General features: G+C 40.1%; 1 protein-coding gene across 3 annotated transcripts in view; it reads right to left on the bottom strand.

Annotated features, from left to right (window-relative positions):
* The window catches only part of gna11b (guanine nucleotide binding protein (G protein), alpha 11b (Gq class)), a 39,286-nt gene that overhangs the window by 6,675 nt on the left and 12,146 nt on the right, over window positions 1–20,465 (bottom strand). The window contains exons 2-7 of one of the 3 annotated variants that reach the window (XM_041812556.1): window positions 12,800–12,984; window positions 8,979–9,133; window positions 6,195–6,323; window positions 5,212–5,340; window positions 2,552–2,681; window positions 1,370–1,523 (exon numbers count right to left, since the gene is read on the bottom strand). In XM_041812556.1, the coding sequence (XP_041668490.1) occupies window positions 1,370–1,523; window positions 2,552–2,681; window positions 5,212–5,340; window positions 6,195–6,323; window positions 8,979–9,133; window positions 12,800–12,984 (882 nt within the window). The remainder of the gene's footprint in view (window positions 1–1,369; window positions 1,524–2,551; window positions 2,682–5,211; window positions 5,341–6,194; window positions 6,324–8,978; window positions 9,134–12,799; window positions 12,985–20,465) is intronic. The other 2 variants (XM_041812558.1, XM_041812557.1) reach the window with 2 other exon arrangements.

Below are 20,465 nucleotides of genomic sequence, written 5' to 3'. Positions count from 1 at the left end.
CAGGGAAAAATAAATTTATCAGTCAATCAATCTTTGTTTGTATAGCGCCAACTCATGACTGAAGTTATCTAAAGACACTTTACAAAGAGGGCATGTCTAGACTCTACTCTCTAACGTATTATCATAAAGACCCAATGCTAATCACCATGAGATGAGCACTAGCAGTATTTAGCCTTGTTACAGTGGCGAGGAAAACCTTCCCTTTAACGGGCAGGAACCTTGAGCTGAACAAGCAATCTGCTTGAGCCATACTATTATCAGAGCAATCATATCAGCGCAACCAGAACAGAACTTTAGGAAGGGAGGCGTGGCGCCACTTAGCATAAAGGTTGAAAACAGAGGGAAGCTGCTAACAATGTTCAGTCTTTAGCCGATTTATACCTGTGGTTCTTGAGAGGACTGGGAGAGAAAAACGGGATGCAAATGTGTGCCTGGGGAAAAAATAATGGTGACAAAGAGGTGTTTGGATGCCCTGAGCAAACATACATCTGTGTATTTTATCTTTCTTCATTTTGCCATGATAATGAGTGTTTTGGCCACTATCTCAAGATATTAAGATACAAGCTATAAAACACTATATGGACAAAAAAGATTCATGTTACAATCAGCCCTGTGATCGACTGGCAACCAGTCCAGGATGTACCCCGCCTCTCGCCCAATTACAGCTGGGATAGGCTAAAGCCCCCCCCCATGACCCCCCCAACGGGACGAGTAGTATAGAAAATGGATGGATGGATTTTTCAATCGCACGCCTTGCCACAGATGTATAAAATCAAGCACCTATGCCATGCAGTCTCTATTTGCAAATATTTGTGATCAAAATGGGATATGAAAGCTCAGTAGCTGCGTTTTCATTAGTTTTTGCAAAATAAATGCGATATTTCTAAAATTTTTACTAAGCACAACTGCACTTTGAATGCGTTTCCACTGAAGGTTATTTTTGAGCCTCATAATTCTCATGAAATCTCATCTTGCATTGTGAAATAAATTGATTGCGTGCATGTCAACCCAGAAAGCCAGTTTCTTTTTTAAGCTCTCTGTTGTGTTTCTTCTAAGGTCCAAATTTCAGCATTTTTCGGTGAATTAATTTTCAAAATATCAGACATTTGGGTCCCTACTTCACATTACAGTAGGTGGTGGGTCTTCTGGCTGGCCCAGTTGAGAACCACTGGTCTAAAGCACGTGGATGCTGGACTACGGAGCAGTGGAAACATGTTTCTCTGGGAGGCCAATCATGCTTCTCTGTTGTTTTTGTGGCTGTCGTTACCACTTTGTATATACTCTTAAAACACATTCATTAATCCACGTGAATGCCATCCAACTGTTCATTTTACATTAAGTACATTTATGACAAGTTTGATGACCTCACCGTCAAACTCAGGGAAATAGTCCACCAGATGAGAGTAGGAGATCTTCTCCTCTAGCAGGTCCTTCTTGTTCAGGAAGAGGATAACAGAGGAGTTTTGGAACCAGGGGTAGGTGATGATGGTCCTGAAGAGCGCTTTACTCTCCTCCATACGGTTCTGATGCAGAGAGGGAGGAGTAAAGGAAGTGTGAGAGAGGTGGGGGTATAAGAGTATGGATGTAACAAAACTCAAAATACAGTAGGTTTCACTGGTTTGGGGATTGATTTTCATGGATTTTGTGAGGGTAACTTTTATTTTGCCTTACTGGCATTCACCAGAGTTACTTTATTTCCTTTGATAAAAACAAAAACATCAAGCAACAAAGACATCAGCAGTTATTTTCAAATGATGCAAAGCATACTCCTGCTAAGTCTGCAAGTAATGGAAGTAAAAAAAACAGCTCAGAGAACAATGTCACAAAGACATCAGCAGTACATTTTTTTTAAAATTCAGACCTACTGAACAGGTGTAAGCTCCTAAAATACTGCCATATCTATTATGTCTCTTTTCCTCTCTGTTAGATACAGACATTGCACATAACATGTGCATGGAGAAAGAGAAAAGACCTGGCACTAGTTTATCCATGGCTACATGGATTAAACAGGAAACAGAGGAAACAGTGGTGATGTTTCATCCACTGACAAATCTTCCCTGTTGTCACAATGTCTGTTTGCCTTTATTTAGCTACTTCTCTAGTTGTCTGACTTTTAAAACTCTTTTACACAGCAGGCCACACCTACCCGTTCATACCCCTTTCACTCCACATGCCACGGAGATTTGGCCATCAGTATGAAGTAATCCAGTCAAACACATCTATACACATTTACAAGCCACCATAGCAGCAGTGGGAGAAAATTGTGGTTAAGTGTAAAACACAATGAAACAACGACATGTGACTGTGGCAGCTGGGTATCAAACCCACAACCTTGTGGTTTCTAGTAGGCCAGCTCTACCTACTGATCCACAGTCACCTCACATTGGGATTTATAATTCATTTTAGCAGTCTAAACCATTTTGTGTGTGTGTCACTGTTCATTGGTCTCCCAAGGCGCTGTTAAGTCCCTACTGAAGACACATTAAAGGAGCAGTCAGTGTGTTTCAGCTGTAACAAACCCCCAAACCAATCCGTTTTGACGTCCACTTACCTCGTTATCTGACTCCACCAGGACCTGGTCGTACTCACTCAGCGCGACCAGGAACATGATGGAGGTGACATTCTCAAAGCAGTGAATCCACTTCCTCCTCTCCGACCTCTGACCCCCGACATCCACCATTCTGACAGCAGGATCAGGGAGAAGAGGAAGGAGAACGGTTCAAGAGACAGGACAGGGAAAACTGTTAGCATGTATCAACAATTTAGGTATTTGTTTCTACAGAAAGAATTTCTTAACATTCTTAATGTGTTGAATGACTTTTATTTTGAAGGTTATGAATCCATAAGGATGTTTCACTGTGAAATACATTCAGAAAATGATCTTACAATTACACTCTCATGAACTTCTTTAAACACTGATTATGCACTGAAAAATAACTCCTTAGGCAGCTTTTTTTAATGCAGATGTTTAAAGACATTCTCTGATGTTTTCCCCCCTCCGTGTTTTCAGCCTATAATCCGAATAAAGATTACTCCCTTATTAAGTGTCTGTTGAGGAAATTTTAACTATGTTGAAGTGATCAGCGGAGGGCCAATGACTTCACGTTTTGAGTACAATTGTTATAAAAAAGAACTCCTGATGGATTCAGCCCTTCAAAAATGGATTGATCAAATTCCCAACTTCTTATTCAAGCATTTCTAATTGGTCTCAGAGAAACGTGGGCAGATGTCTTTTTAAAAAACAGGAAACAACTGAGCAGTGTGAATAACCCTTTGTGTCCTTGTGAGTCATGCATGCCACCACAAAAATGAAAACTCCCCATTTACAGACAGATCCTGGATCAGTTTGGAAATAAATGACGCTCAATTTAAGAAGTTCTGTTATTCCCTCAGTTGGAAGACCAGTCACCTTTATGAGAAGTTTTTTCTTTTATCACTGTAGGAAAGTTTCTTAAATTGAGCTTCATTTGTCAAATACTTAAAGCTGTTTGTGATCAAAGATCAGTCTGTGTTTCTGTTCATGTCAGATAGAGAAAGTAGAGGGTCATAACTAGAGGTGGAAAAAGAGGGGTAACCTACTAAGTGAGATGATACGATGCAATGTGGTATATGATTCATATACTAGTGGTCCAGTACTTGCATCACATGAGTCAGTACAACTATATTCTGGCACATGCATATTTGTCCCACCTCCATTTACAACACCTTCATTACCCTAGCAGAGCTTTCCTGATATTCCCTTGAGTGTGTGACAAAGTACCACACACAAAAAAAAAATGGTGGATATGTGGAAACATGTTGGAAAAGACAAACAGGGAAATGGAAAGAACATAATATATAGGATGGCTGCTGCAGTTTAAAAGAGACAGAGGACACAGAGGACAGGAGGTCAAAAGATACTGGGGCACCTCTGATGGCAGGATCCTTTCGAGGTTGAGGGCGCCTCATACGTCACCTAATGAAAAGCTACAAACTGAGATCTTAGATTCTGCAATATGTGCTATTTTTTAAAAGTTTAACTGGCTATACTAACCAAAGAAAAACATGTCAGGAGCTGATTCTTCCAGCAGGTGAACAGGTTTGCATTCTCTGAGGTCATACATGAACACAAACTACAGCTGAAGATGTCTGGATCCTCATACTGTTCCAGCTTCTCCTTGACAAGGTCATCCATCTCTCGTCAGGGAGTTAAAGTCCCAGTTTCATTAAGCCTTCATTTGTGACGGCTGATTTGGTTAAATCTTTCCAGTTAAGACCTTTTGAACGGAAGCTATTTATAAAACAGCGTGGCATCAACTTGACGCCTAACTATGAGTTTCTTTTCACCTCTTGATTCAGAGGTACAAGACACCAGACCGGTTGTGACACGTTCTCTGAGAGGGCTGCACAAAGTATGTGCAGTTCACAAAGCAAGGCTGCCCTCTAGTGGTGGCCCAGTCCACTGTGGTCCACAGAGACCCGGGGCCAATACAGGCCCTGCAGGACCTGCTGCCCAAAAATAACATTCCTCCAGCGTGGAGAGGACGACCTCGTTTCTTCTGCCAGCCAGAGAGGAGAGGAGGAGGAAGAGGAGGTGACCCATTTACAGAGAGCGGGCACCAGAATGTAGGACTTTGGGGGGACTGTGTTTAGTGTGGTGCCACTCCTGTCTTTGGTAGCAGAAGGAAAAGGAAAGCGTGTATTGATCTTGGATTTTAGGACTCAAGGGAGTGGTTAAACGAAAGAATGAGATACAGAGACTTGATCCAACTGATGAACATGGCGCTCCGTTGATGTAGAGAGTACAAAAAAAAACATGGTTTCTGAACAAAAAAAAGATGATGTATAAGATAGGGTAGTCACAATACAAGAACTTCAAAATCAAAGGATATCAATACCTGATTTGATGCCATGGCTGTCATAAGTGCCCAATATTAAGTATGTTTTTGTTCTTAAGCAGGGAAACGCTTCTAAATTGCAAAAAAAATTTGCAGTTTCTTGCAATTCAGAGAGTCAGCAAATGTGAGGGAGCTTTTCCTCACCTATACACTTGTCATGAAACAGATGTAGTTCTATTTAGAGTTTCCGTACTTTTCCATACTATTGATGGGAAATATAATAGGTTGGATTGTTTAAAAACACATAGCATCAAAAAAGCATTGAAAATGTTGGCAAGTACGGGATGTCATATCAAAACAAGGAGAGACTGAGCCACAACAGGCGTCTGTCTACCTGAAAATGATGCTTTGCAAGTCGAACGGGTACTCTATGATTCCTGTAGTGGGGATGCGCACCCTGAGCACATCCTGCTGAGTTGGAAGATAGTTGGAATCTGCAATACGATCCAGATCGGAAAGATAACTACAGGAAGGCCGGTCGAGGGGAGGAAAAAACAGAGAGATAAGGAGAGAGAAAAGACAGAAAAACAGTTATATAAAGCGTGACAGGCAATTACCGCAAACCCCCGTGCCATTCCAGGAAGTGTGGATGAGTCCTGTTGAGGAAGTTTCACAGAATAAAAAGGCCCCATCTCAGAAAGTGTTAGTTAGTGTCACTGTTCCACCAACACTATCTGGAAAACCAACAAGGCTCTCCTTTTAATCATATTAATTTGCATTGTGGATGACATTTTTAGACAGTGAGGAGGCTTCAGTGACAGGAGAGGCAGTGACCTCAGCAGCACCTTGAATCCAGAAGGAAGGTTTGAACATGTATGATATCAAAAAGACCAGGAAAATAAATTTATGCAGTCATTTTTACACTTTCGAGAGTTTATGTGGTTTTCACTATGTCTAATCGCTTTAGTGATTGTATAACAATTCCTGGAGATTCTCTGACATCACTGTCTAATCCTTCTTCTGTTTGGTGGCTGCTGCTCCCCACATGCTTCAGTGCAGCATGTCCCGCCTTAAGTTTGTGTCCTGGAGCCAGAACTTCAGCACAACTATGAACACAAACCACTGTTTCATAAATCAGGTTGATCAATGAGGCCCCACAGACCTTTCTTAATTAAAACACAACATTATCTTTAATTTTTAGGACTACTTGTTCTTTCCAGATATGCGAGGGAAATGTGTTTCCCCATAGTTATGCAAGTTTGAAATGAGAAGATAGCTGTGATGTTATTTTTGTAGTTAACAGCCCGACAGTCATCAGTGGTTTCTGTCCTGTAACTATGGTGGCTGCTGTCCTGGTGCCATGGACAAGTAGGGTACCTGAAGATGACGTTCTCCAGGTCAAACGGGTACTCTATAATACCCGTGGTAGGAACACGGACCCTCAGCACATCCTGCTGGGTGGGAACGTATCCCTCCGCAGTCACACGGTCTAAATCAGTAAGGTAACTGGAGATACATATTACAGCAGTGTGGATAACACTGAAATATACATATGCAACATTTTCAAATCTTTGTCAGTCTCTCAAAAACAATCAAATGCAAGTAATTATTTAACATACATGCATACATACTCCTAAAATAGCAAGGAATGAAGCACGGTTAAACTGCAGTACAGCAAGACCACAGCCAGGGGGCACTAGAAAAATGAGAATCAAGTGCCTGTGGCTGTTCAGCCTGGGGTTACATATAATCACACTATAGTTGTGGCAAACACACCCACAAAAACAAGCATCTGGCAAATTTGGCAACACTTTATTGTTGTGTTAAACCTGTGGTTTGTTGTGCATGTCTCCCTAATGACATTAAGCCATTAATAAAGATAAATCTCTTCCTCTGTTGGTGTGTAGAATTTTTTAAGACTTGTGAAATTGGTGGATATGTTTTGAAATTTGTCTGCACATGACGCCTATGGCCTCGTGCTGCCCTGCCCAGCATGTTACAAAACTAACCATGCCATTTCAAACAGAGAATACATACAAGCTGCCACAAACCACACATCCAAACACACCCTGATGACTCTAGAAAGCAGCTCTGATCTCTGGCAACAACTGGTGCCTGCCCAACATGTGAACTTTGGTGTCAGCAACTCAGCAAAATTCTGGCAAATAAGGGTGTTGCAATAGCCGAATCTTAAACTTCAATGAATCCAGTGACATCAAACAATATGAATATCTGCAAATAGAGTCTGTGGTAGGGTTGGAAATTCACTTGTTTTGCCTTCCTGCCACAGTGGCTGGTGGATTCCAAACTCTAAAAGCCACTCTCATTTTTACCATCCACTTTATTTTAAAGAGCAGCATAATGTAATGAGCAGTGTTCATTTTGTTGACAAAAAATATTCGTCAACAGCCTTTTTTTTTATATGAGAAAGACTAGACTAAAACTAGTGAAAACAGATCTTTGGTGACTAAAACTGTCAAAAAGTAAGTTTTTTTTTTTTTTTGCCGAGATGACTAAAAGGAAACTAAAATGTAATTTAGCTTTTGCCAGACAGTCAAAATCCAAGATATTTCTCCGCTGTGAGTAAATCTGTCAAAATACAGTGCATCTGTAGCTCTTCTGCCTCTAAAGTGTAGGAAGCAGGGACTCCAGGTTTGGCAGAGTGCATAGATCAAACTACCATGACTTAGTATCAGATTTAGGCAAAAGAATAAATACTTGAACTAAAAGTAAAGACTAAAATGTGAGGACTTTTTATGAACTAAAACTAGATTAAAAACTACAAAGGATAGAAATAACTAAAATATGACTAAAACTTTAAAGGCATTTTAGTCTAAAGACTAAGACTAAAATAAAAATAGATGTCAAAATTAACTCTTGTAATGAGGGGTAGCATAGTAGTTTATAAACAAGAGCAGAAAACATGCCAGTATTTTCTTTCTAGTTGAATAGTTTCTTATGAAGACTTGTTAAGTCAAAACATGTGCACACCCCTGGTTATTAAAAGATTTTTATCACATCAGAGTCCCTCACATCTTTGATTGCCATTTCTATTAGCAAATAATCTGGCAAGTCGTTCTTTCATTTCTTTCTGATTTATGTTTGTTCTCTCATCCTGAAGAGCACCTGACCCTGATTACAAGTTACAGACATGTTTTAGACATTTTAGCACTCCCCCTCCCCTCTCTACAAATATCAATATCTGTCTTGAAAACAAGTGCTAGGCACCCTCCTCTGTAGTTTCTTATTTACAGTTATAAGTTTTAGGCATGTAGGATGCTAGGGATTCGCCACAGGGCACAATGTGGCACAAACTGGGAGAAGGGGTTGGGGTAGCCAGAGTCAAGCTCAACACATGAATTGCTCTGCAGCCAAGGTCAAGCTTGATGACATCTTTGTTGTTTGGGCCTTTTCACTCCTAGTGATGCACTTGGAGACCACCATCAGTTTTCAGGCCCTTGGGACATCCACAGCACAACTTGTTGCAACTCCACTACCCGCCTAGATGATATATTAGTCCATTCTTACCTGCCACATCCACTCCTAACTCCACCCAAAAGGTGTAGACATTGATATTTTTTCAACAGATTATGTTCCCTACCCTGGTCATATCCAAGTACATCCAGAGCACAACCGGGGTTGTGCCCATCCCTACATCCTGCCCGATGGTGCCCTCAGACGGGCTTACTCACCATTACATGCCTAACGTCAGCCTCAATATTTTCACTTAAACATGCCTTTAAATTGTGCAAAGTGCTGTATAATTTTGAAAAATTATGAGCAAAAGTCCTGCATGTTCTCAGATCAAATAAATGTGAAACTTAGAGGGAGTGCAGGAGCAATTGTTAGAAATATGACTCAAGTTTAGAAGTATTAACATCAGTGAGGTTCTAATGGTTTAGAACTCATAGCATTGAAAAGTATCAAAAGTTTGGTCAACCTTATTGACAAATTCAGAGCTTTTACATAAATGCTATCATCTCTCAAAATTAAAGTCTGAAAAGAAACTAGCCTAGGACTGTCAAGAGTCAATATAAACATTAGCAAAACAATCTATTTAACTAAAAAAAAGGGTTAATTTTGTTCCTATTGCAGAATTTACATGAGTATATTATGGAATTGTCACCTTATCACAACACAAGCAGAGACACACAAACGTACTATTTAGTGGAATCAGAAAGCTGGTACTCTCTGCGGCGGTCGTAGGCCTCCTGGATCCCAGGGTCGGCCCAAAGGCTTTTGATAGCTGCGATGTAGGGATGGTCGAAGTTGCTGATCTTCTCGATGTCCACCTCCTTGATAAGCATGGCGTTAGACTATAAAGACAAAAACAGAGGAGGTGATGAGCACAGAGGAGTGGAGATGATGAGTAAGTTTGAAGTGAGGTGGAGATGATGTGGTGCCTAGAAACAGACGTCAGTTATTCAAATGAATAGCTGACAATACAACAATAGCTATTATATTCAAACAATAGCTGAAGATGTGGCGATATCGGTTTCCACCTGGTAGCTGATCCTCGTTGCCCACATATTCCAAAGAGAAGATTTTTGCTAGAAAAACTGCATGCATCCCCTTCTCTAACTGCATTTTTTTCCAAAGACAAACTCATGAGAAGTCCAGATGAAAAAAAAATGGAGGTGTATAAATGAATGCAATCAGGACAACAGAACTAAGGTTTATTTATAGAGAAAAAGGAGAATGTGACCCACTCTTAATAGGCTTGATAGATAGGATGATTCCCAACCCCAAATAGTAGTTAACTTTAATCCCAGAGTGATATTTAATTTTCAAATCTTTATTTATTCATTACACACGCTCCATCACTTTGCCAGCGGCCTGTCTGGTTCTATTGTGCTGTATCAAATTTCTGTTTTTAATTAGCACTGTAGACAGATGCCTTCAATGTTTCTATCAGATCTATGAACCAATTATTTACTGCACATAGCAACAAGATCATCTGCTCTTCCTTCACTAATGGTTATTATGTATACATGTTTTAAATCAAAGGCACACAAATCTTTAACGGGAGATGTATTTCTGATTTGGAAGTTGTTCTCAACTTTTAGACGGAGACCCCCTCTTTAAAGGAGACATAATATGCAAAAATCACCTTTTCAGACTTTTCTAACACAAATATGTGCCCCTGGCCTGTCCACAATCCCCTCAAATACCAGAAAAATCCATTCCCTCTCCCCCTCTCTTTCTCCAACTTTCAGAAAATGTGTGCTGAAACAAGTTGTTCTCAGATTTAGCACCCGCCCCCAGGTTGATGGTTCGAATCCCAGTCAAGTTCTATACGTTGGATAAAAGTGTGTGTAGTACCAGGAGTATTGCATTCATTTCCTGAGAGGGGTGTGGTCAGGGGTGGAGTCAGACAGCTAATTACCATTTAAAGCCACAGAAACGGCTCGTTCTGAGAAGGACTGAAATAGAGGGGGTTTTAAATGTACAAAAATCCTATACTGGAGTGTTTTTTCAGCAACAAACTTCACAGGCATGTTTTGGGGACCTCTGAGACCAATTTAAGCTTGTCTTAAAAGGGTATAATATGTCTCCTTTAAACTATTAGTCCTCTTGTTAAGTGGAAAAAGCAAGATGGCCCAGTCCACTAAAGCTAAGGTCATTTGACACATTTTTAATACAGTTTTAGCCCCATTTAAGTCCTGGGATTTTGAGACCCTTTGTCTTATAAATCAGTTGTTTCATCTTGTGTAGTGTGCCATAGTGGACGACAATCCAGAGTACATCTGAGACACTTCAGGACCTCCCAACCGAGAGTCTGGTAGATTTGATTTTTGTCCAACTTCCTATGATTTGTTCCATGACGTATGTGAAGTGCTCTGCATGCAGCAGTCACCAATGTAAACTAACCATATGGCAAAGTTAAAGAAGATCAATGAAACTGATGTTGTGAAATGGGACTGTGAGACACAGGAAAATACTGTTGAGGTCTGACAACAACATTCTTGACTTTGTGAATGTATCATTGAGAAACAAAACACTCTGACAGTAAAATTAGAAAAGAAAAAAAAAGAGTAATGTTAGAGAGAAACAGCAGACGTTCAGTTCAGCAACTCAGTAACTGCTGTAATCGATTGGTCAATCATTAGTGTTCTTTCAAGCTGAAGTGTAGCACGGCCCCACTTCTTTGTAAAACTGCTCAAGCTCAGTCAGGTTCACAGGGATCATGTGTGAACAGTCCTTTTCAAGTCCAGCCACAAATTCTCTACTGGATTGAGGTCTGGGCTCTGGCTCTGAGGCCACTCCCGAACAGTCACCTTGTTTTTTTTTTGTTTTTTTTTTAAAACCATTTCTGTGTATCTTTCGCTGTATGCTTCGGGTCATTGTCTTACTGGAGAATTAATCTTCTCCCAGGACGACCTGATCTAGGCAGATTTATACTGTTCAGTGCCTTGGAAATATTCTTTTGTATCTATCCCCTGAATTACAATTTAACAACCTTTTCTCTGAGTTGCTTGGAGAGTTCTTTTGTCTTCATGGTGTACTGGTGGCCGGGAATAGTGATTAACCGGTGAATGGATCTCTCAGACACAGGTGTCTTTTATGATGCAATCACTTGAGACACATTCACTACACTGAGGTGATCCCTATTTCACTAATTGTGAGACTAGTACCACCAACTGGCTGGACCTCCATTGAATTAAGTCAGTCACTTTTGTTAAATTGACATTATTATGTTGAAATCTGTTTACACTTTGAGACTAAAGAGGTTTTTTTTTTTTTGGTAATTTGTTTTTTGACAAAATATTTAAATTGTATTGATAATGATTGATTTTTAAAATCAATAAAAAGGGAAAACATCCACATTTTTTTTAGACACTGTATACAGTATATAAATGATCTGCTTAAAGGCAATTACCAACTTCTCATATGCTAAATATTTGGGGTAAAAATCTATGGTATGGGGGCCTGAATGGGACAGATATTTATACTCTTTATACACTGTTTCCCTGTGATAACAAGAACATTTCTGGTTGTCTTCACCTAATATTTACTCATTCATGCCATCTCAGAGAAACAAGGCCGTCTTTGCTGTGTTACAATAATTTCAGTTGCAGTTTTCAGTTCACTTCACATAAGCTCTTTCTCTTCATAATATTAAGAGGATTGTAGACCACTGACTCTGAACCCTGGTCCATGTGAAGAAGTGTTTCCTACTGAGGAGTGGACTACATTCACCTTGTATCCCAGGTGTAAATCAGTCCTCATTAGAGATTCAAAATAAAAGAGCAGCGGGGCTCTGAGGACTGGAATTGAGAGCCAATGAAGCATACAATAATAGACCATAATTATGGAGTTGTATTGTGCTCAGACCACCTGAAAATAGTTCACTTTTACTCAGTCAGTGTTTGAAAAGCATGCTTATGTACAAATACTCTGGCATCAGATTTGGAAAGCTTCACATACAGAGTCTTTATGAATGTGTGTAAACGTAGCGGCAATTAGAAGGTTTTAACATAGAGGATGGGTGGGTGGAGATTGAGAAGGTACCATGGAAACTGTAAGGGATGCAATTAAATTTTTGTTTCTTCATAAAGGAATAACTTTTAATATGTTTTTAACTGAAGACAGTATAATTCACTCAAAAAAATCGATGAGCCTTGATTAAAATTTAATTCGGAGCAACAAAACCTTATTTGTTTTTTTACATGGCTGTTAACAAATGGGTCTGGAGGGGTAGGGGCATCCTTGCCTAAGAAATTTTGAGTGCTACATGCGTTAGTTCTTATAGCCTAATGTTTTAATGCTAAAAAATACATGACACTCGGTGCTTAACACAAGTTTGTTGTTTACAATTTATTATTCAGTATGGGAAGAGGAGAGGTGCATCTGAGATTTTTTTAGATTTTAATGTGTAAAAGGCATGGAACGTTTACCTAACAATATCAAAGTTTTACAAAACCGAAACGCAAGAGTTGTAGAAATCATGTTCTAAATTTAAAGAGTATCTCTATTCTTACCCGGTTCTGCTCGAATTTGTAGGGGATCTTGAGGGTCTCTGTGGCACGGATCATGGACTGCATGGAGGTAAAGATGTTTTGGTAAACAAGCCGAATGAAGCCCCTCTTATCTTCGTCTGAGTACCCCGCTCCGTGAATGATCCTCATCTGCTTGATGAAGGTGCTCTTGCCACTTTCTCCCGTACCTGAATAGGACACAGAGATACAGAGTTAGAGATACAGATAAAAGGGTAGCAAACTTACGTGATTCCTGGACAGTTATCACATCCAGATGTTAACCATATAATAGGGAAAAGTTACAAGAGTTTGTGGAGAATAGCAGCCTTTTTTCCAGTTACAAGTATTCTATGGCTCTTGCAATCTTGAAGTCAGCAGGGTATTAAATCTGCTTCTTAGCAAATGTTATGAATACCTATTGGTGTATAAAGCTTTACAGCATGGTACTGTTTTACAGGCTGCAACAGAGTGGCTGTGCTTTTTGTGTAATTCATCAGTCTTGAGTCTGTGATTTTTGCACATTGTTTGCTGTCTTGTTTATCTCAATATTCCTGCTTTGAAATGAAATGTGCTCTAAACCTCAGGATCTTCACTTGATTCCACCGTGTCTGCATGCCCCCCTTTTTCATCTAGGCCTGTGCTCAAGAAATTGATATGGCAAGATGTCGTCACATGCACCTTGGCGATACATGTAACAATAAAGATGTTACAGAATGATATGGCTGGAGATGCTGTGACAGTAGTTTTAATATATTCACTATGATGCAGTTAACAAAGTAGATGCAGCATTCGTCAAACTGCATGATGCAGCACACGCCTCACACCAAAACAATCTGGTACTCACACTGGTAACATGGATCATTGTGTCTTTATGTAGCCAGCAGGCTAAAAGCAAAGATACTGGATTATTTTGAGTTTCTTCAAACACCAGAAAGTCAGGAGTTGGGCATAAGTCATGCAAACTGTGCAATAAACAAAGAAAAACAGAGACACAACACCTGTCTAAATAGCAGTTAGCAACAACAGCTAGGTCTACTGGGCTAATATGTGTTGTCCAAACCAGCACTGAATGACGCTGTTAAGCCAAAAATTCTGTCAACTACTAAATGGGATCAGGAGATCATAAGCAGCACTTTATGCTTTATTTGTAAAGACATAAGTGGAACAGCGGGACCGATAATGAAGGCTCTGAATTTAATCGTTTTAAAATATAAGAATCGTAAAACTATACCTTTTCTGTTATTCTCGATAATAAAATCAAGCTGCAGAAGCGACTTCAGTAAAGGACATGCTTATTACGAAATGCTTAGTATCCCAAATCAACATGTGTCATGATACGCATCTTATGTGGCCTCTGTTTTGTGATGCACATCGTACCATGAGGATGTGAGAAATAACCAGTCGTTTTTTCAGCTACTGTTGTTTAAAAGGATAAACTAAAAGCACAAAGTGTTCTCTGCTGGTAAAAACGTCAAGTATTACAAGACTACATCCCTCATTTTTACAACTATAATAAAGTTTTACATCTCTTTCATTTGAGCTCAAATGTTTTTAATTCTTTTTCTCTTAAATGATTGATGTAAAAAAATATTTTTAAGCTGAGGTGGCTAAAGTTTGCTTCTAGTCATAAGCTACTTTACAGACATGCAGTTGAATTCATGATATACAGTAATATACTCCTAAATTCTTTCCAGCTCATACCTGTTAAACGTTCACTTGCAGCGAATCAAAGACAAGGATTGCTTTGTGTCAGTTTGTGCCACAGCGATGTGGTTTAGTACCAAGATTTTATTCATTCAAACTCCTATTGGGCACAACTCCACTTTCTCCTCCAATTAGAGGATAACTCGTTCTGAAACGAGGCTTCTCACTTGTGCCAAGATGATTACATCAAGCCAAATCTTTTACCCAAGATAGATGCTCCATGAAAGGCCAAATGATGACCGAAAACTTTCCAAGAACATGCAGCAGTCTGTTTGTGAGTCAGACATTTAATTAGTACTCATAAATATCTGTGAAAATTAATAAGAAGGTCAAATGGGCACCGCTTGGTAAAGCCAAACCAAAGAAATAGTCTTATTCTTTTCCTAAAACTCTATTAACATGGGATGCTCATGTAAGATGGTTTTATCATGTTATGGAAGCCTTCTGCTGGAGTTACAAGTTGATTAACTAAACTGGTTACGACTGCTTGTCGTAAAAGCCTCTTTGTCCCATGCATGTTATCACACAATTTTGAAGGCAGAGGAATCAAAAATGTTTCCAGGGAGAAGAGAAGAGGCGGAGGGGGGGATGGGAGCTAATTTAATGAAGATGATTAAGACAACTTGCCCTACATTCAGGATCTAACACTAAAACCAGCTCTCCTGAAAGGTGACGGCTGGGGTCAATGTCAGAAAGGCTGCATTCCTCCAGTGATCCTCCTCTGCCCTCCTGAGTCCAATTCTGGCTGTAAGATCATCGCAATATTTCTAGTGATGGCAGCTCTCCAGATTTACACATATGGTAAGGAACCCAAGAAAAGGCTTTGGATTATAGTTGCACACTTTGAAACACTTACTCTGCCTCTAGTCACAAGTCCACGCTTGATTTTAGGGGGGGAAATCAGTCCTGAAAAGGGATGCAACTCACGTTTTCTAAATGCCAAATGAACAAATTTGCTGGGGGGAGGGGGGTGTTCTACTGGGCCTAACCCACATTTCACCCTATGTATGCTCTATATGCCCAGAAGCACTCCCCTAAGGCCACAAGAAAGGCTGATGGCATTTGAGTCCTCGATGAAATCAAAAAGGATCCAGCATGTCCATAATATCTGCAAAACTGAAAGGGAAAGACGAGGAGGAAAAAAACACACACACTCATCTCACAACCACCTACATTCAAGGTTTTTGAAGAGCAGCCATATTTCCGTCACCATAGCAACCCCTCCTCTGTCTCCCTCTCTTTTTTCATTCCTGTGTTTTTTTTTCTTCTTCTTTTTCCTTTTTTTTTGAAACCCCTCCCATCCGCCTTACTCTCTCTCTCCTCTCTTTCGTAGCAGACAGTAAATATAGCTGCGAGCCCCTCAGGCTTGCTCTGTGCTCTTCATCTTTTGGCGTAGCACAGAGAAAGATGGGCCTTGGCTTCCAAAGAGGTCTTTGGTGGAGAGGGGAAAAAAGAAGCAGGACCTAGGTCAGTATCAGGGGGTTCATAACACTGGAAATGTGGGGTGAAACTGCCTTGATCTCAAACTACAACATTAGAGTTTTTCATCTCCTTTGACAAACTGAACAAGACTAGATAGACAACTTTCTCCAAGCTCTTCACAAAAAATGATTGTGCAGCCAACAAAGGGAGTCAAACACAGAGCATATTCTTTGTGAGGCTGCAGCCTCAGTGTAGTAAAAGGAAGCAACAGGATCGCTCTCCGGCTTGATGTCTGATTTATTTCTCGTGACCCCCCATCACAAGATCTTTCTGCGCTGTGTTCTATTAACTGTCGTGTCCCTCTTTCCTCAGACAGCACACACAACCAGCCTCTGTCTTCCCCTTTTTCCCTTCCTAGATTGTACCATTCACAATCATACCCCCCCTTTCCACCTCATCCACCATAAATACGCCCTCTTTTGCTCCCCTCCTCCCATTCGTCACCCGCTCCCTCCAACCTCCCTCAGGCTAGAAATATGCCTCTCCATTCTCATCCCTCTCTGTCAAGAATTTTGGATATTCATAACTAGAATCCATCCATTCTTTTTTGGTAATGACCTAGAAAAAGGAGGCCACCTTTTAATAGCTCACACACGACTTGGGTTTGATAACGCTTTCCGTTCCAGGTGGCAACAAGCGTGAGAGAGGAAGAAAAAGAGCTCAGATTCTGCCCCAAATGCACCAGCACTAGGTATGCAACGCAGCCCGTGCCAACACGTGGTCTTCCTGAGTGTTTCTTGGAGCGCTCTCAATCATGGGTTACCCGACAACAATGAGCAGAACATTAAAAACTTGCTCTGAGTAGCCAAATTAAGAAGTGAAATGCAAACAGTGTGTAAATAGTAACGGCTATCTAACGTGCAGAGACTTCACCTGTATTCTCTGTTGCCAGGATAGCTTTCATAAGGCTTTACATAACGCCACTGATGTCAAACCGTGACACAACACCTGATGGACGTGACATGCAGCTGTCCCAGAGCAGCGGTTTGGGTTGAGCCTCAGTTCATCAGGTAATATCTTTGTGTGCCTGGATGACGGCCTGCTGCTTTGTTTACACTATTTGCTCATATTCCGTCATTCTTCCATGTTGCATCACATTCAGGGATGGGTAGCCACTGAAGGCCCCTAAGTTCAGCCTCATAGTCAATACAGCTTTCTATCAAGAGATGGGAAATGATCTCTAACCTGCATGCAAACACAGACATGAAGATAAAAGTTGATTGGTTTAAACAGTGTTTGCTTATCTGGGTTTACGAACTATCCTTACAGGAAGCACACAGCTATCCAATCTCAGCTAAGAGAAGAATTTGCATCAAACATTGAAGAGTCAAAACCACACCACTGGTACGAACCAGGTGTTTGCCTTATCTCCACACTGAAAAGAGACTGTATGAATCAGGCAGTCACAAGAACTAACCAATGTCCTCAATCTTTCAATGAATTCATCTTGAAGAGTAACCTCTTTAAGGCGCACAAAGGAAAGGGATTGAGCCAAGGCAGCCTTGAGCTTCACAACACACACACCAGCTACCTGACCGACTGTGGACTCGCACGGATCCTGTGGTCAAACCTCCAGGCAGGCTATTTACTTCCTCTTTCATTTAATAACCTGGGCTTCCAAACAAGGCCTGTCATAGTAATAGAGTTTTAAACTTTGATATGAGGCTAGTGAAAATCACACCTTAGATTAGGGATGCATAATATCGGAATGATATCAGTATCAGCAGATATAGGTTTAAAAAGTGAATTATCAGTACATGTACATTTCTGCTGGTATATTGGCTATAAAAATCAGTCTATAATAGCAGTAAATATTGGCCGTAAGAAAAAATAAGTGAGTGGAGTTTTAGTCTGGGCCAACAGCCCTACATCACATTAAGTCATTCTCTATTCATCATCATTCCTTGCATCAAATCTTCAATTTTGCTTTAAGGACTGAAGTTTTAGGTCTGAACTACTCCTAAATATCAGTACCAATAGAGCACAGCTGGTCTAGCTGTTAGGTCTGGACTGCACCTCCTTTCCCACACTCTCTTACCCTGTTTTGGCTCTATCCATAGTCCTAATATCTGAACAAAAGGCATAAAAAGCCCAAACATATATAATTTAAAAATATGTGTATCAGTATTGGCTAAAATTAATTTGCAAATATTGGCATATTGGACATCGGCAAAAATCTGATGCCATGTATCCCCACCTTAGATATCGGTTGTGATACAAGCATAACAAAAACAGATCTACATAACAACTGATATTGGATATTTTCCTGTTTTTAGTTGGGCTGGGTATTTAATCAGAATCTAGATTAAATCGCATTACGTACTGCTGCAATTTTGAAATTGCATTACTGTAATATTTCTCTAACCTGGAATGTGTCAAAGTGCAAGTTAAATACCATTTTTTTGCAGTAGAGATGTTATGCTTTACCCATGTAAATTCAAGTGTCATTTTTTTTCTAGAATAGTTTGCCAAAATTTCTACTTTCCTTATTTTTGTATATCAATTTTTCTTATTAGAAATAAGACTGAAATAAATATAATTCCCTTCCACACAACAGATAGTAAGGCCTTTTTTTCCACAAAACAATTCAGCCCTGTATAGAATGATTTTTTATTTGTGTTTGATGAGAATACAAATAACATACCAGGAAACATAATTGGATTTCTCCCCAGATTGTTCAGCCTTAGTCTTTAGTTGCCTTAAATTTCAAGCAAAGTACTACAAATGCCAAATTGCACAAAAATCTTGGCAAAATTTAAGTTCCAACTGAAGAGATTGGCTGTAGAATTGCCTTATGAAATAGATGTACCATTAAACCTGAAAAATAAATTCAGAATCAGCTTTTTGGCCAAGTATAATTACGCAACAACTCCAGTTAGCTTTGCTCTCAGTGTACAGGAATTAAACATTAAAAAAACTGAAAAAGTATTAAAAAAATAAGAAACATGTAAAAACATTTGTTAGTTTTTTTCCTTGAAATATACAAGTCCATGTCATTAATGGTATGGTTGCAAGATGTGCGAAGGGTGCTAGAATGCTGACTAGACATGATCAGAAGTATAAAATATGCAGGGATTTTGGCAGATTTCCATGAGGTAGATAAGATAATTTGAGATAGTTTTTAAGTGAAAAGAGCATATTCACGTTGTGCATCAATGTCTAGCTTCATTCAGCTGTACGGAAAACTTATAAAGAAGTTTAGCACCCAAAACAACCAACATAACTAACATTTGTGCCAGATGTTGCTGCTGCAGCACAAAGCACATAGGGCTAATTTTAACAATAAACTTCATCCCATTTCTCATCGCTTATACCCAAGGAAGAACAATAAGTGTTTTTATTCTTACACTGCCGTGGATCACATTACAACCAGTAATGGTCTACATGAGTAGAGGGGGTTCTGTCATTATTGTAGTCCCGTCACACACATGCAGTGTCGCTGCTGCTGCTTGAAAGTGACACATTCTTAAGGCATTTATTGTAATTGTTCGCTCATTCACAGCACCGTCATCATGAAGGATATTAAAGCAACACCCCAGATAAGGTATTACTTTCCATTCCTTCTGAGGAGTTTATCACGGCTTTCTTTAAATGCAGGGCTATGACCTACTGAGGGGGGAAAGGCTGTTAAATGTGGTGCTGCTGGCTATGGACTGTGTCACTGTGTACTGCAGCGTGGGGTTTGCAGTGAAACTCTTGTCTGCAAAACACACTGAATGGGAGCAAATTTTCAGTTGCATCAGGCTGTGTGTGATGGTGGCAGCTGCACTTATGATCACTACACTAGGAGACTGGTCACACCTGTAAGGGATGGAATACTCTCTACAGATGACAAAGTCTCACACACCAGATGAACAGTATTTTTTCTTAAAAGCTGAGGTACTTTAGGATACTACTGCTCTTGAAAATAACAGACATATTGTTTCAAAAACGTGGCGCTTTAAGTACTGAAGTGTTGAAAATTTTGACAACCTTAATCCAGGAAGTACAGGACTTAAGCTAAACGTGGACACACCAAAGCATAAAGGCAAACATGTCTCTGTGAGCTCTGCTGCAGCTTTCCAACACGTGCTCTTTCTGTCCACATCCAGGCACAGCAGCACTTGTGCTTTGTGCTATGTGTGATGTCTCTGCATCGGCAGAGTGCTGCTGCACGTGCGTGGGTGTCAGCGCAGTAAACTGAATAAACACTATAGCGTGCACACTCCTCGCACACCTTCATTTAACCACCTTAGGACGGTTTTGTCTGTTCACCGGTGAGTATGCACCGAGTGCTGCACTGGTCGAGTGGGTGTGGGTGAGCGAAAAAGAAAAATCAAATGCAGGCTTTAGAAAGATTTGGAGTGAGCAGCAGTATTTTAGTCTGCAACACACACTCATCCACACACTGAGCTTGGCTGCTATAAACTAAAAACAGCCAAATCCTAAGATGTTGACATTATTCCTTCAGCCAGGGCTCTTATTTCAGGAAACCTCATCATGG

The sequence above is a fragment of the Cheilinus undulatus genome, linkage group 18, assembly GCF_018320785.1.
Source record: "Cheilinus undulatus linkage group 18, ASM1832078v1, whole genome shotgun sequence".
NCBI lineage: Eukaryota > Metazoa > Chordata > Actinopteri > Labriformes > Labridae > Cheilinus > Cheilinus undulatus.
Note: the sequence above shows the minus strand (reverse complement) of the source record. Positions and strands in the feature narration are given on the sequence as shown.